Genomic DNA, 17,859 nt, shown 5'->3' with positions numbered 1-17,859 from the left:
ACCTGTAGAGTTGGATCTAGTCCATATACAATGAGAAAGCCATGGAAGTATTTTAGGTCAGTATGTGACATGTTCTGACATTTTTTTTTTTTCTTTTTTTAGGGCAGCACCCACAGCATGTGGAGGTTCCCAGGCTAGTGGTCGAATTGGAGCTGCAGCTGCTGGCCTATGCCACAGACACAGCAACACAGGATCTGAGCCAAGTCTGTGACCTATATACCACAGCTCACGGCAACGCTGGATCTTTAACCCACTGAGCAAGGCCAGGGACCAAACCTGCAGTCTCATGGATGCTAGATGGATTTGTTTCCACTGCACCACAGTGGGAACTCCCATCTGACATTTATTTTTAAAAGCCCGGCTGCTATATAAAGATTAAATTAATGACAATAGTGGAGATGGAAATATGTGGATGGATTAGTTATAAATTTTAAAGGCAGAATGACAGAGCTTGTTAATAAGATTGGTTGTGTTTTGTGAAGGAAAAAGAGTCTCAGATGACTTTCGAGCGGGGCCAGAGCAACTAGGGATGAGTAACGTTTACTGTACTGGAGAAGAGAGTCTCAAGCATTTTTCCCAGAGAAACAACAAAGTGAGAGTTTGTTGCATAAAAGCAAGTACTAACACAAGAGACGCACACAAGACCAATACTACAAGAGACTAACCCAACAGATCAACATACTGCTTGTCTGAACTAAGACTGGGGGAGGACACGGAAGTGAGAGTGGGGAGTGAAGGGAGGAAAAGCCAAAAGTGGCTCAGGTCACGCTTCTCAAGCTTGGATGATTTAGTGGAGCCACACAGAGAGAGCACATCTATGGGAAAAGGGGATGAGCTGAGCCAGAGACACACAGAACCTCAGGTGCCAACAGCTCACCCAGGTGAAGATATCTCGTGGCAGAGGATAAATGCCTGGAGTCTCAATAAGGCCAGGACTGGAAATAAACATTGGCAGTTGTCTACCTTGAGATGATAGTTGAAACCATAAAAGTGGGTGAGATCTCAGAGTTCCCGCTGTGGCTCAGTGGTAACTAGGACCCATGAGGATGTGGCTTTGATCCCTGGCCCCACTCTGTGGGTTAGGGATCTAACATTGCTGTGGCATAGGCCAGTGGCTGCAGCTCCAATTCGACCCCTAGCCTGGGAACTTCCATATGCTGTGGGGCGGGCCTAAAAAGACCAAAAAAAAAAAAAAAGATACATGCACCCCTATGTTCACTGCAATACTATTCACAACAGCCAAGACATGGAAATACCCTAAGTGTCCATCAACAGAGGAATGGATGAAGAAGATAAGGTATATATACACAATGGAATACTACTCAGCCATAAAATAGAACAAAATAGTGCCATCTGCAGCAACACGCATGGAACTAGAGACTCTCATACTAAGTGAAGTAAGTCAGAAAGACAAATACCATATGATATCCTTATATTTGGAACCTAACATATGGCACAAATAACCTTTCTACAGAAAAGAAACAAAGTCATGGACAAGGAGAACAGAACTGTGGTTGCCAAGGGGTTGGGGGAGGGAGGGGGACTGGCTGGGAGTTTAGGGTTAGCAGACGCAAACTACAGCATTTGGAGTAGATAAGCAATGAGATCCTGCTGTACAGCACAGGGAACTATATCTAGTCACTTGTGATAGAACATGATAGAGGATAATGTGAGAAAAAGAATGTGTACATGTGTATAAGTAGGACTGTTGTAGAGAAGAAATTGATGGAACATTATAAATAAGCAATAATAAAAAAATTTTTTTAATAAATAAAATGGGGAAAAAAGATGTAGTACATATACGCAATGGAATATTATTCAGCCACAAAAAAGAATAAAATAATGCCATTTGCAGCAACATGGATGGAACTAGAGATTCTCATACTAAGTAGTAAGTCAGAAAGACAAACACCATATGATATCATTTATACATGGAATCTAAAATATGGCACAAATGATCCCATCTACAAAACAGAAACAGGGAGTTCCCATCGTGGTGCAGTGGAAACAAATCTGACTAGGAGTGTGAGGTTGCAGGTTTGACCCCTGGCCTCTCTCAATGGGTTGAGGATCTGGAGTTGCCATGAGCTGTGGTGTAGGTTATAGATGTGGCTCAGATGCTGTGTTGCTATGGTTGTGGTGTAGGCTGGCAGCTGTAGCTCTGATTAGACCCCTAGCCTGGAAACCTTCATATGCCGTGGGTGTGGTCCTAAAAAGCAAAAAAAAAAAAAAAAATAGATCATGGACATGGAAAGCAGACTTGTGTTTGCCAGTGGGGAGGGGGAGAGAGAAGGGGATAGGTGGGGGAGTTTGGGGTTGGCAGATGCAAACTATTACATTTAAAACAGAAGGGTGGACAGGTGATGGGATTATACAGCACAGGAAACTGTGTCCAGTATCTTGGGGTAGAATATGATGGAAAATGGAAAAAATAAAATAATGTGTGTGTACGAGTGGCTAGCAGACTTTGCTGTACAGCAGAATCTGAAGGAACATTGTGATCCAACTCTAATAAAAAAATTAATTTAAATGTACAATTTAAATATCTGAGATCTACAAGGTCAAAACTAAAATGTATGTGATTCAACAATTTGGTATTAAATTCATCCACTGAAGATAAATGTCTAATTCATTAGAACAGACCTTGACATTCACCAAATATTGAATGGAATGGCTGGAAATAAAGTATTTTTATTTTTTGTCCTCCAAACTGCCACTGAAATGAGTTGCCCAAATCACCTAAATTTCTCAGAATTCAGCTGTTTTTTCCACACTGAATGAAAAAGGAATAATGATACAGGATACAGGTTACCTATGGAGCTGTAAAAACCGAATTATTATCTGAATGAAGGGCATTGGCTTCTTGGAAGAGAGTATTGCAGCACAAATAAAAGTGGTCTTTTTTTTTTTTTTTTAAGGGCCACACCCACAGCATATGGAGGTTCCCAGGCTAGGTCAAATTAGAGCTGTAGCCACCAGCCTATGCCACGTCAGAGCCATGTCCAAGCTGCATCTGCAGTCTACACCACAGCTCACAGTAACACTGGATCCTTAACCCACTGGATGGGGCCAGGGATTGAATCCTTGTCCTCATGGATGCTAGTTGGGTTCACTACCACTGAACCATCATGGGAACTCCTAAGTGTTTTTAATTAAAAAAAAAAAAATTGTTCCCATCATGGCTCAGGGGAGATAAATCTGACTAGTACCCATTGAAGATGCAGGTTCAATCCCTGTCCTCGCTCACTGGGTTAAGGATCTGGCATTGCTGTGAGCTGTGGTGTAGACTGCAGACGCAGCTCAGATCCCGAGTTGCTGTGGTGGCTCTGGCGTAGGCCAGTGGCTATAGCTCTGATTCGACCTCTAGCCTGGGAACTTCCATACGCCACAGGTGCAGCCTTAAATAGACAAAAAAAAAAAAAAGAAAAGAAAATGCTTACCATTAAAAAGTGAGAGGATGAAGGGAGGCCTGAGTAGATGCAATGAGGGAGACAGAGAAACCAAGAGAGTGAAGAGTCCTGGGAGCAAAGGAAAAGCAGTGTTTCAAGGAAGAGGTGGCTGAGCAAGGGCAGAGGCTGCAAACTGGTGGAAGAGAATGCTGGCAAAGAAAACCTCCAGACAAAAAGACAACACTGGCTACAAGGAAAAAGCAGCTTTGGATCTGAGCTTGCAAGTGATACAACAGTCAAGGGCGGAACACAGTGCTGTTTCTTAAAGGCCATAAGGGGAGTTCCCGTCGTGGCTCAGGGGTTAAGGAATCCTACTAGGAACCATGAGGTTGCAGGTACAATTCCTGGCCTTGCTCAGTGGGTTAAGGATCCAGCGTTGCCGTGAGCTATGGTGTAGGTCGCAGACGTGGCTTGGATCCCGAGTTGCTGTGGCTGTGGTGTAGGCCAGCGGCTACACCTCCCATTAGACCCCTAGCCTGGGAACCTCCATATGCCGAGGGTGCGGCCTAGAAAAGACCAAAAAAAAAAAAAAAAAAGCCACAAGGAGAAAGAAGGTTTTGTAGGACAGGTAGCAAAGATGTCAGCTGAGTGAAACGGCAGTGAGGTGGACTTTAATGATGAAAAAGATGAAATGAAGACCAACACCAGGAACACAGAGTGGGAGGGTAGCCTGGGAAATAGATATAGTGGGTGATGATGATGAGATTGGCATTTGAGCAAAGTGAAAAGATGTAGGCAGTCAGAGGAGATAGCCTAGTCTTTCTCACCAATGTGAGAAAGAGTTATATCCTAGGAATGAAGAACAGTACAAAGAATTTCAAAATATGGACAAATACATTAGCTGCTGAGTGGACTTCCGGAGACCCCTAAAAAATTTAAACCCTGATTTAAATAAGAAAAAACAAATTTTCTCATTGAAAAAAATAAAACTTAATTTAAAAGCCACACATTTAACTATTCTTTACTTCATTATCTTTTTACAGCCACACCTGCATGCAGCATATGGAAGTTCCTGGGGTCAGGGGTCAAATCGGAGTTGCAGCTGCCAGCCTACACCACAGCCATGGCAACACTGGATCGGAGCCACAGCTTGAAGCAGTGTGTGTGAGTGTGTGTGTGTGTGTGTATCTATCTTTCTTTATAGGGCCATTCCAGGCTAGGGGTTTAATCAGAGCTGTAGCTGCTGGCCTTTACCACAGCCACGCTGGATCCTTAACCCACCGAGTGAGGCCAGGGATCGAACCCACAACCTCATGGTTCCTAGTCAGATTCGTTTCTGCTGGGCCGCAATGGGAACTCTTTCTTTTTTTTTTTGCTGGATTCTTAACTGAGCAAGGCCCACTGATTCCCACAGAGTATAGCTAGGGATAAAACCTACATCCTCACAGAGACAACGTCGGGTCCTTAAGCCACTGAGCCACAATAGGAACTCCTAAATTAAGTGATTATTAATGTAAATGGCATATTTCCACCTCTGAATCATTTGCATCTTCCAGCCTCTACCTTCGATAGGTAGCGTATTAGTAAAGGTTGACCAGCTGGTATAAACATTGAACGAAAACAACAAAATAAAAAGGAAAAAAAAAAGAGATGGGAGTTCCCATCGTGGGGCAGTGGAAATGGATCTGACTAGGAACCATGAGGTTGAGGGTTCGATCCCTGGCCTTACTCAGTGGCTTAAGGATCCTGCGTTGCTGTGGCTGTGGTGCAGAGTGGCGGCTACAGCTCCAATTAGACCCCTAGCCTGGGAACCTCCATGTGCCTCGGGTGCAGTCCTAAAAAGCAAAAAAAAAAAAAAAAAAAAAGAGAGAGAGAGATGAAGAAGCTAAGCTAGGAGTAAATGAAGAAAGTTAACTTATAAAAACTGCTTAACAGTCCTCAGGCTCAGTTACACATAACCATCATCTGGAAGTGAGAATCAGTGAAGGCTGGGAACACCTCAGGCTCCTTAAAAGTCCCACCAGTAATTCTGCTGTATGCCCGGGGGTAGAACAACCTCACTTTACTGAAAAGAGGAGGCTCACTGACAAGGAAAATTACAAATAATGTAGAAATGTTAACAGATGTAAACAGAGCAACTCACAAGACCAAGGCAAAACTGTTATACTGCCCTCGGGTTATGTTATGCCAAATCTGGAATATTCCCTGAAAAAACAAAAACTTATGGAGACAGTCTGGAGAAAACTGACAGCAGAATAAGTCCCTGTCATGATGACATTTTGCATTTTATAGAGATTAAGGATTTGTCATTACTCTAGAACATAGGACTTTTAAAAAGTAGAAAACACAGAGAAGAGGGTAAACACAGCAATATGAACTCAAGAGTTCAGGACTCCTCCAACTATTTAAAAACTGTATTTAGAAAATATTTCAGTGAAGTCTACAGGGAATTATTTTCTGTAATCAGCTTCCTGAGTAAAGAAAGAGTCTTTCAGTCCGAAGTTCAGCTGTCTATGACTAAGGGTTCAGGCATGGGAACAATTTTCTCCTCAGAGGATCTGGAAAGGCTGCGGTTGGCTGGTGACTTTTCTGCACACAGTTGGCTCTCAGAAATGTGAACTCGAAGGGTACCCCACCGTCCCAGATGATACCTTTTTGTCAAAAGCCACGTGTGCAGGAATGAACTCTGCCGGCGGGGCCCGCTTCAGCTGGCCGTAAGTGAGCACCGGGGCCTTGCTGGCCAGCTCGTCCAGCTCAGCCTGGGACAGCTGGTTGACCTGGAGCCGGTCCCCACCTATCCCGACTGTTGGACGGCGAACGACCGCATAGCCGTTCCTGTAGCCCAGCGTCTGGCTTCTATGAAATGCTGTTTTCTGAAGGAAAAGAGAAGCATGTCATTCATAATATGTGACGGGTATTTGTTAGATGAAAGGGCTAGCTTTCAAAAATATAACTCAAACCTCCGCTTATAAACATCACATTTACCTGCATGAGAAGGGATGTGTATTTTCAGCTGAAACACTTGGCCCAGAATGAGGGAGGAACCAGCAGCCCGACCTTAAGACAAAACTTCAAGCCCCGACACGGAATACCTGATTTAATTACCAGCTCACTTTGAACAAAAATCTAAAATATTATCTCATCTGTACTCTCTCTCTTTTTTTTTTTTTGTCTTTTTAGGGTCGAACCTGTGGCATATGGAGGTTCCCAGGGCAGGGGTTGAATCGGAACTATAGCCGCTGGCCTACACCACAGCCACAGCAACGCCAGATCCAAGCCGTGTCTGTGACCTACACCACAGCTCACAGCAACACTGGATCCTTAACCCACTGAGCGAGGCCAGGGATCGAACCTTTGTCTTCATGGACGCTGAGCCACAACAGGAACTCCTCATCTGTACTCTTAATTTTGTACCATTTTTCCATGTCTTCCATCTTATCTGGAGGTCATAAACCATGGAACCAAGAAGATCTAGTTCTATGAAGTGAATTTTTACCTGAAATGATAGAAAGGGCCTCTTGCTACAGTGACACTGCTACATTCCTATAACTCTTTGGAAAGCAAATGGATGTTACAGACTTAAAGGTCTTGAACTCAATAATTCCACCTGGTCCTCTAAGGATATCATCCAAAATTATGAGAAAGACCAATATGCCTAAGCCTGACCATGACAATGTTAATTACAGCAGTAAAACATGGGAAACAGTCTAAAAGACAGGTATGAGTAAATGATGGAAAACTCATTTAATGGGCTATTATGCAGCCATTAAAATACTGCTTTTAAAGACCATGTGGCAATCTGGGGAAAATGTTTGTGATTTAATAAGCCCAAAAAAGCACCTTATAAAATTACATGTGTATTATAATTACAAGCATGCAAACACGTGCACAAAAGACTAGATCTGGAAAATGTTCTGTCTGTAGTATACATTTCTGAATCATGGTGTTTTTTGTTTTTACAATCAACACATTTTTATGAGCAATTGGAAAAAGCAAAAACAAAAGATTAAGTAACAAAAGAAAAAGGTAGAAAGGAAATATTCTAAAAGCACAGGAGACCTAGCCTCCCCAGCACTCCACAAGGAGCAAGTGCTGGATGGTTGTCCATGGAACAAAAGCTCCGGAAGAGGCCCAGGGTCCATTTAGGAGGTTTTAACAACACAGTAGAACAAAAAAGCAAGGATATTCACAAAACAGGAAGAGAAGGAAGACAGCTTCATTGTGTCTGCATCATCCCACCCTCCCAGCCAGCATCGCTCAGTACCAGGATGGAACTTCCCAGCTAGAAAGAGCTCCCCTCACTGGGAAAGGAAGAGCAGAGTAGGCAACTAACTCTCCAGTCTTTCAGGAGCACTGTACGAAAGTCCCACCTCAGCTTCACCCAACCCAGACCAGCAAAGCTAAAGTGTACTTAGCCAGCTAGGAGCAAAGAAGGCCACTGGCAGCAGACATCATGATTTACAGAGATCTGCTTGGCAGACAAACAGATTTCAACCCAAAGCCAATGGCCAGCACAGCTGGAGCTGCCATAAAGCCCCTACGGATTTCACCAGCTTTTGCCCCAGAAACCACAGTTTTCAGGGGTTACCAATGCCACCAGAGCCCGGGAAGCACACAGGGAGCCAACTCAGGCCTCTAGAAAGCACTGAAGAAAGAAACTGCCAACCAAGAGTCCTTTACCCAGAGAAATTCCCCTTCAGAAATAAAGGCAAGATAAAGACTTTCCCTAATAAATAAAAGCTGAGGGACTATATCATCACTAAGCTTGCCTTACAAGAAAAGCTGGAAGGAGCTCTTTGAGCTGAAACAAGACGTTAATTAGTAACATGAAACTATACAACAGCCTGGTAAAGGTAAGCAGAGACATCCTAAAACTGTAACCTGGCAGCATGTTAACTAATTAACTCTAATATAAAGTAAAGGACAAAATTATTAAAAAACAGCTACAGTGGAGTTCCTGTCATGGCTCAGCAGTAACAAATCCAAGTAGTATCCACGAGGACACAGGTTCGATCCCTGGCCTAACTCGGTGAATAAGGATCTGGCATTGCCACAAGCTGTGGTGTAGGTCACAGATGGTGCTTGGATTTCAAGTTGCTGTGGCTGTGGTATAGGCCAAAAGCTGCAGCTCTGATTTGACTCCTAGCCTGGAAAGTTCCATATGCAGAGAGTGCAGCCCTAAAAATACAAACAAAACAAAACACAGCTAGCTATAGCTTCAACAATTTGTTAATGGAAACACAATACAAAAAGATGCCAGGGGGAGGGGATTAAGATGGCAGAATACAAGGACTGGAGCTCAACTTCTCTCCTAAAAACAACAAAATTCACAACTAAAGGCTGAGCAATCTTCAACCAAGTGGGCTGGAAACCTTAAAGACATCCTACTCCAGAAGACAAAGAAGAAGCCATATCAAGAAGTAGAAGGGGTGATTACGTGATATAAACAACCCCATACCTCCTGGGTGGGAAGCTCCACAAACTGGAAAGTAACTGTTTCACAGAGACTCACCTATAGCAGTGAGAGTTCTGAGCCCCACACCAAACTCTGACATGTGGGGATCTGGCACTGGGAGAAAAAGCCCCTGGAGCATCCGGCATTGAAGGCCAGTGGGGCTTGTGCTAAGGAGCTCCACAGGACTGGGGGAAACGGAGACCCCATTCTTAAAAGGCGCACACAGACTTTCACATGAAGTGGGTCCCAGGACAAAGCAAAGTCTCCATAGGAATCTGGGTCAAACCTGACTGCAGTTCTCAGAGGACATCCTGGGAAAATAGGGGTGAATGTGGCTTGTTGTGAGGGAAGGACATTGGAAGCAAAGCTCTTGGGAATATTCAGCAGCTTGCCTTTCTCTGGAGGTGCCCACTTTGGGAAAACCCGGCCGAACCCATCAGGGCTGAGAAGTTCCAGGCCAAACAACAATCCAGGCAAGATCGCAGCCGCGCCCCTCAGTAAATAGGCTGCCTAAAAACCCCTCAGGCACACAGCCCCCTCTAAACCCATCCAGAGACAGCCCCATCCACCAGAGGGATTAGAATCAGCTCCACTACTAGTAGGCAGCCATCAGTCCCTCCCATCAGGAAGCCTACAACAAGCCCCCATACCGACTTCAGCCACGGGGGGGCAGACATCAGAAGTAAGAGAGGCTACAACTCTATTATCTGTAAAAAGGTCACCACACCAAAAACCTGTAAAATTGAAAAGACAGAGAACTATAACTCAGATGAGGGAGAAAGGAAAAAACCCAGAAAATCTCCTAAGTGATGAGGAGATTCTCAGCCTCCAGGAAAAAGACTTTAGATTGTTGATACTGAAGATGATGCAAAACATTGGACCTAAACTGGAGGCAAAGATGGATAACTTACAGCAAACAATGACCAAAGAGATACAAGATATAAAACTTAAACAAGAAGAGATGCAAAATAAAATAACTGAAATAAAAAATTCAATAGAAGCAGCTAACAGCAGAATACAAAAGGCAGAAGAACAAATAAGTGAGGTGGAGGACAGATTAGTGGAAATTACGGATGGGGAACAGAAAATAGAAAAAAGATTGAAAACAAATGAAGAGAGTCTCAGAGAACTCTGGGACAACGTTAAACACACCAACATCCGTATTATAGGGGTGCCAGAAGGAGAAAAGAGAGAGAAGGGGACAGAGAAAATATTCCAAGAGATAATAGCTGAAAACTTCCCTAACATGGGAAAGGAACCACTCCATCAAATCCAGGAAGCACAATGAGTACCATATAAAATAAACCCAAGGAGGAATACACTGAGACACATACTAACCAAACTGACCAAAATTAAAGACAGAGAAAATCTTGAAAGCAGCTAGGGAAAAGAAACAAATAACATACAAGGGAACCCCAATAAGGTTATTGGCAGATTTTTCAGCAGAAACTCTGCAGGCCAGAAGGGAGTGGCATGATATACTTAACATGATGAAAGGAAAAAAACTCCAACCAAGATTACTTTACCCAGCAAGGCTATCATTCAGACTTGAAGGAGAAATCAAGACCTTCACAAATAAGCAAAAGTTGAGAGAATTCAGCAACACTAAACCAACCTTACAACAAATACTAAAGGAACATCTCTAGGCAGAAAAGACAAGACAGTAACAGGAAACAAAAATTCCACAAATGACAAGGTTCACCAGTAAAGGTATATATGCAGTAAAGATACAAAATCATCCATGCACAATTATGCCACCAAAATCACAAATCATGAAAAGAGGAGGGTACAAATGCAGACACTGGAGATGCACTTGCAATTGAGACAAACAACTTAAAACAATCTCGAATATATATATATATATATATATATATATATATATATATATATATATAGAGAGAGAGAGAGAGAGAGAGAGAGAGAGAGGGAGGGAGGGAGAGAGAGACTCATATCAAAGCTTCAGAATAACTGCAAACCAAAAACCTACAATAAATACACAAACAAATAAGAAAAATCAACTCAAATACAACACTACAGATAGTCATCAAACTACAAGAGGAGAGAACAAGGGAAGAAAAAAGAGCAACAAAAACAAATCCAAAGCAATTAATAAAATGGCAGTAAGAACATACATATCAATAATTACCTTAAATGTTAATGGAATAAATGCCCCAACCAAAAGACACAGACTGACTGGATACAAAAACAAGATCCATATATATGCTATCTTCAAGAGACCCACTTCACTTCTAGGGACACATACAAATTGAAAGTGAGAGGATGGCAGAGAATATTCCATGCAAATGGGAATCAAAAGAAAGCTGGAGTAGCAATACTCATATCAGACAAAATAGACTTTAAAATGAAGAATATTTTAAGGGATAAAGAAGGTCATTACATAAGTATCAATCCAAGAAGAAGATATAACAATTTTAAATATCTACGCACCCAACATAAGTTCACCACAATATAGAAGGCAACTGCTAAAAACATTAAAAGGACAAATCAACAATAATACAATCATAGTGGGGGACCTTAACACCCCAATTACAGCAATGGACAGATCATCCAGACACAAAATCAATAAGGAAACACAGGCTTTGAATGAAGCATTAGACCAGATGGACTTAATAGATATCTATAGGACATTCCATCCAAAAGCAACAGAATACACATTCTTCTCAAGTGCACATGGAACATTCTCTAAGATCGATCACATCCTGGGCTACAAATCCAACCTCAGTAACTTTAAGAAAACTGAAATCATATCAAGCATCTATTCTGACCACAACACTATACGACTGGAAATCAGCAAGAAAAAAACTGCAAAAAACGCAACCACGTGGAGACTAAACAACATGCTACTAAACAACCAATGGATCACTGAAGAAATCAAAGCGGAAATTGAAAATACCTAGCAGCAAATGACAACAAAGATACAACACTCCAAAACCTATGGGATGCGGCAAAAGCCGTTCTAACAGGAAAGTTTATAGCAATACAAGCCCACCTTGTAAGAAAAAGCTCAAATAAACAAGATAACTTTACATCTAAAGCAGCTCCAGAGAGAAGAACAGACAAGACCTAAAGTTAGTAGAAGGAAAGAAATTATAAAGATCAGAGCAGAAACCAGTGAAATAGAAACAAAGAAAACCACAGGAAAGATCCATGAAACGAAAAGCTGGTTCTTTGAAAAGATCAACAAAATTGATAAATCCTTAGCCAGACTTATCAAGAAAAAGAGAGAGGACTCAAATCAACAAAATTAGAAATGGAAAAGGAGATGTAACAACAGACATCACAGAAATTCAAAGGATCGTAAGAGACTACCATGTGCAACTATACAGCAATAAAACAGAACACCTAGAAGAAATGGACAAATTCTTAGGAAAGTACAATCTTCCAAGACTAAACCAAGATGAAATAGAAAAGATGAATGGACCAATCACAAGAACTGAAGTTGAAACTGTGATTTAAAAACTTCCAACAAACAAAAGTCCAGGACCAGATGGCTTCACAGGCAAATTCTATCAAACATGTAGAGAAGAGCTAACACCTATCCTTCTGAAACTATTCCAAAAAATTGCAGAGGAAGGGATACTCCCAAACTCATTCTATGAGGCCACCATCACCCTAATACCAAAACCAGACAAAGATACCACAAAAAAAGAAAACCACAGGCCAATTTCACTGATGAACATTGATGCAAAAATCCTCAACAAAATACTAGCAAACCACATCCAACAATACATTAAAAGGATTGTACATCATGATCAAGTGGGATTTATCCCAGGGATGCAAGGGTTCTTCAATATTCACAAATCCATCAGTGTGATACACCACATTAACAAACTGAAGAATAAAAACCATATGATCCTCTCAATAGACATAGAAAAAGCCTTTGACAAAATCCAACACCCATTTCTGATAAAAACCGTTCAGAAAGTGGGCATAACGGGAACCTACCTCAACATGATAAAGGCCATATATGACAAACCCACAGAAAACATCATTCTCAATGGTGAAAAGCTGAAAAAATTCCCGCTGAGATCAGGAACAAGACAAGGATGTCTGCTCTCGCCACTACTCTTCAACATAGTTCTGGAAGTCCTAGCCACAGCAATCAGAGAAGTAAAAGAAATAAAAGGAATCCAAATTGGAAAGGAAGAAGTAAAACTATTACTGTTTGCAGATAACATGATACTATACCTAGAGAATCCTAAAGACTCTACCAGAAAACTGTTAGAGCTCATCTATGAATTTGGCAAAGTCTCAGGATACAAAATTAATACACAGAAATCGACGGCATTTCTATATACTAACAATGAAAGATCAGAAAGAGAAATTAGGGAAGCAATCCCGTTTACAATCACATCCAAAAGAATAAAATACCTTGGAGTAAACCTAGCTAAAGAGACAAAAGACCTATACTCTGAAAACTATAAGACACTGATGAAAGAAATCAAAGATGACACAAATAGATGGAAAGACATACCATGCTCTTGCATTGGAAGAATTAATATTATCAAAATGACTATACTACCCAAGGCAATCTACAGATTCAATGCAATCTCTATCAAATTACCAAGGACATTCTTCACAGAACTCGAACAAAATATTTTAAAGTTTGTTTGGAAGCACAAAAGACCCAGAATAGCCAGACATCCTGAAAAAGAAACATGGAGCTGGAGGAATCAGGCTCCTGGACTTCAGACTATACTACAAGGCAACAGTCATCAAAACCGTATGGTACTGGCACAAAGACAGAAATATAGATCAGTGGAACAGGATAGAAAGCCCAGAATTAAATCCATGCGCCTACAGCCAACTAATCTATGACAAAGGAGGCAAGAATATACAATGGAGAAAGGACAGCGTGTTCAACAAGTGGTGCTGGGAAAACGGGACAGCCACATGGAAAAGAATGAAATTAGAACACTCCCTAACACCATACACAAAAATAAACTCTAAATGGATTAAAGACCTAGATAGAAGACCAGACAATGATAAAACTCTTAAAGGAAAACACAGGCCAAACACTCTCTGACATCAACCCCAGCAACATCTTCTCAGATCCACCTCTTAGAGTAATGACAATAAAAACAAAAATAAACAAATGGGACCTAATTAAACTTAAAAGTTTCTGCATGGCAAAGGCAACACTAAACAACACAAAAAGACAACCCACGGAATGGGAGAAAATCTTTGCAAATGAATTGACTGACAAGGGATTAATCTCCAAAATTTATGAACACCTTCTGCAGCTCCAAACCAAAAAAACAAACAATCCCATCAAAAAATGGGCAGAAGATCTAAATAGACAATTCTCCAAAGAAGACATAGGATGGCCAAAAACACATGAAAAGGTGTTCACCATCACTCATCATTAAAGAAATGCAAATCAAAACCACTCTGAGGTACCACCTTACACCAGCCAGAATGGCCATCATCAAGAGTCTACAAGCCATAAGTGCTGGAGAGGGTGTGGAGATAAAGGAACCCTATTACACTGTTGGTGGGAATGTAAATTGGTGCAACCACTGTGGAAAACAGTATGGAGATTCCTCAGAAAACTAAACATAGAACTACCATTTGATCCAGCAATCCCACTCATGGACATCTATCCAGAGAAAACCATGACTCACAAAGACACATGTACTCCGATGTTCATTGCAGCACTATTTGCAATAGCCAAGACACGGAAACAGCCTAAATGTCCATCGACAGAGGAGTGGATCAAGAAGATGTGGTACATACACACAATGGAATATTACCCAGCCATTAAAAGGAAAGAAATAATGGCATTTTTAGCAACATGGATGGACCTACAAATTATCATGCTAAGTGAAGTCAGCCAGACAATGAGACACCAACATCAAATGCTTTCACTGACATGTGGAATCTGAAAAAAGGACAGACTGAATTTTGCAGAACAGATGCTGACTCACAAACATTGAAAAACTTATGGTCTCTGGAGGAGACGGTTTCGGGGGTAGGGGGATGTGCTTAGGTTGTGGGATGGAAATCCTATGAAACTGGACTGTGATCATCATTATACAACTACAGATGTGATAAATTCATTTGAGTAATAAAAAAAACTAAAAAAAAAAGATGCAAGGATAGTTTTATATGTGATAAAACACTAACACATTTGAAGAGACCTCAATACCCCACTTTCATCCATGCATAGAAAATCAACAAGGAACACTGCATTTGAACCATACTTTAGATCAAACATTTCTAATAAATACATACAGAATGGTCCATTCAACAGCAGTAGAATAATCGTTGTTCTCAAGCACATACAGAACATTCTTCAGGGCAGCTTATATGGTAAGTCACAAAATAAGTCTCAGAATGTTTAAGAAGACTGAAATTATACCATGTATCTTTTCTGAACACAATGGTATGAAACCAGGAATCAATAGCAGGAGGAAAGTGGAAAATGCGCAAATATAAGGAAATTAAATAACACACTTTTGAACAACCTTGAATCAAAAAAATCAAAGGGGAAAAATTTCAAAATCTTGAAGAAATGAAAAAGAAAGCACAAAAATGAAAACCTATAGGATGCTGTAAAAGCAGTTCTAAGGGGTAAGTTTATAATGATATACACCTGCATTAAGAAAAAAGAAAGATCTCAAGTAAACCACCTCACCTTATGCTCCAAGAAACTAGAAAAAGAACTAAGGCCAAAGTAACAGAAAAAGGAAATAATAAAAATTAGAGCAGAAATAAATGAAGTAGAGATTAGAAAAAGAAATGATCAAAGAAATTAAAAGCTGTTTTTTTAACATAAACAAAATTAATAAACCTTTAGCTGAACTGATTAAGAAAAAAGAGAATGCAAAATCAGAAATGAAAAAGGAGATATCACAACACCTACTGATACCACAAAGAATACAAAGGCTCATGAGAGACTACCATGAATAATTATATGCCAAAAAACTGAATAACCTAAAAGAAACTGATGAATTTCTAGAAATGTACAACCTACCAAGATTGAATCATGAAGAAATAGGAAATCTAAACAGACCAGTAACAAGTAAGGAAACTGAATCAGTAATCAAAACCTCCTAACAGAGAAAAGCCTGGGACCAGGTGGTTTCACTGGTGATTTTTACTAGGCATTTAAAGAAGAATGGAGTTCCTGTTGTGGCACAGTAGTTAACGAATCCAACTAGGAACCATGAGGCTGCAGGTTTGATCCCTGCCCTTGCTCAGTGGGTTGAGGATCCGGAATTGCCGTGAGCTGTGGTGTAGGTCGCAGACGCGGCTCAGATCCCAAGTTGCTGTGGCTCTGGCGGAGGCCAGCGTCTACAGCTCCAATTAGATCCCTAGCCTGGGAACCTCCATATGGAAGGCAGGAAAAGGCAGGGAAAAAAAAAAAAAAAAGAATGCCAGTCCTTCCCAAATTCCTCCAAAAAACTAAAGAGGAGGAAACATTCTCAAACTCATTTTGAGAGGCCAGCATTATTACCTTTACCAAAACCAGATAAGGAAACAACTCAAAAAGAAAATTACAGAGCAGTATCTTTGATAAACATAGATGAAAAAAATCCTCAACAAAATCCCAGCAAATCAAATTCAACAGCACATTAAAGGAATCATGCACTGAGTTCCCGTTCTTGCTCAGCAGAAATGAATCCAACTAGTATCCATGAGGATGCAGGTTCAATCCCTGGCCTCAATGAGTGGGTTAAGGATTCGGCATTGCCATGAGCTGTGCTGTAGGTCACAGATGAAGCTCGAATCCTGCATTGCTGTGGCTGTAGTGTAGGTCGTCAGCTACAGCTCCAATTTGACCCCTAGCCTGGGTTCAGCCCTAAAAAGATTTAAAAAAAAATTAAATTAAAAAAAAAAAAAGGAATAGTCTCTTCAATAATGCCGTTGGGCAAACTGGATAACCTCATGTAGAAGAATGAAACTGGATGCCTATCATACACTACTTACAAAAGTTAACTCAAAATGTATCAGACTTAAATATAAGGCCTGAAACTATAAAACTCATTGAAGAAAACATAAGGAAAAAGCTTCTTGACATTGCTCTAGGCAATGATTTTTTAGGTCTGACCACAAAAGCAAAAATAAATAAGTGGGACTATTCTCTGCACAGCAAAAGAACTCATTGAAATGAAAAAGCAACCTACAGAATGGAAGGAAAATGTGCAAATCATATATCTGACAATATCCAAAATATATTTTTAAAAAGACCCTCATACAACCCAATAGCAAAACAAAAACAATCCAAACAAAGTCTGATTAAAACATGGATAGAGGGAACTGAGTACGAGAACTAGTATCCATGAGGATGCAGGTTCAATCCCTGGCCTCGCTCAGTAGGTTAAGGATTCAGCATTGGGAACATGAGTATGTTTCCAAAGACAAGTGGCCAAGAGGTTCATGAAAAGGTGCTTCTCATCACTAACCATCAAGGAAATGCTAATTACAACCACCATGAGATATCACCTCACACCTGCTGGGATGGTCATCAAAAAGACAAGAGATACCAAGTGTTCAAAGGATGTGGAAACAAGGGAACCCCGTGTACTACTAGTGGGAATGTAAACTAGTACAGGCACTATGGAAAACAGTGTGGAGGTTCCTCAAAAACTTAAAAATACTTGTGGCTGACTGATGGGAGGGGGAGGGAGTGGGAGGGATCTGGAGCTTGGGCTTATCAGACACAATTTAGAATAGATTTACAAGGAGATCCTGCTGAGTAGCATTGAGAACTTTGTCTAGATACTCATGTTGCAACAGAACAAAGGGTGGGGGGAAAAATGTAATTGTAATGTATACATGTAAGGATAACTTGATCCCCTTGCTGTACAGTGGGGAAAAAAAAAAACAAAAAACTTAAAAATAGAACCACCAAACAATCCAGCAATTCCACTTCTGGGTACACATCCAAAGGTCAAAAACATAGGATCCTGAAGACATACCTGCAAGCCCACGTTCAATCCAGCTTTATTCAGCATCACCACACACACCTATATCTTTTAGGATCAGTCA

The 17,859-nt window shown here is 40.9% G+C and overlaps 1 protein-coding gene across 1 annotated transcript in view; it reads right to left on the bottom strand.

Moving 5' to 3' along the window:
• The window catches only part of EFHC1 (EF-hand domain containing 1), a 75,462-nt gene that overhangs the window by 54,588 nt on the left and 3,015 nt on the right, over positions 1-17,859 (bottom strand). Inside the window, exon 2 of the mRNA XM_047796381.1 lies at positions 6,041-6,262. Coding sequence (XP_047652337.1) covers positions 6,041-6,262 — 222 coding nt within the window. The remainder of the gene's footprint in view (positions 1-6,040; positions 6,263-17,859) is intronic.

Source organism: Phacochoerus africanus, chromosome 9, assembly GCF_016906955.1.
Source record: "Phacochoerus africanus isolate WHEZ1 chromosome 9, ROS_Pafr_v1, whole genome shotgun sequence".
Classification (NCBI taxonomy): domain Eukaryota; kingdom Metazoa; phylum Chordata; class Mammalia; order Artiodactyla; family Suidae; genus Phacochoerus; species Phacochoerus africanus.
The sequence above is the reverse complement of the archived record's forward strand: the minus strand, read 5'-3'. Positions and strand labels throughout refer to the sequence as shown.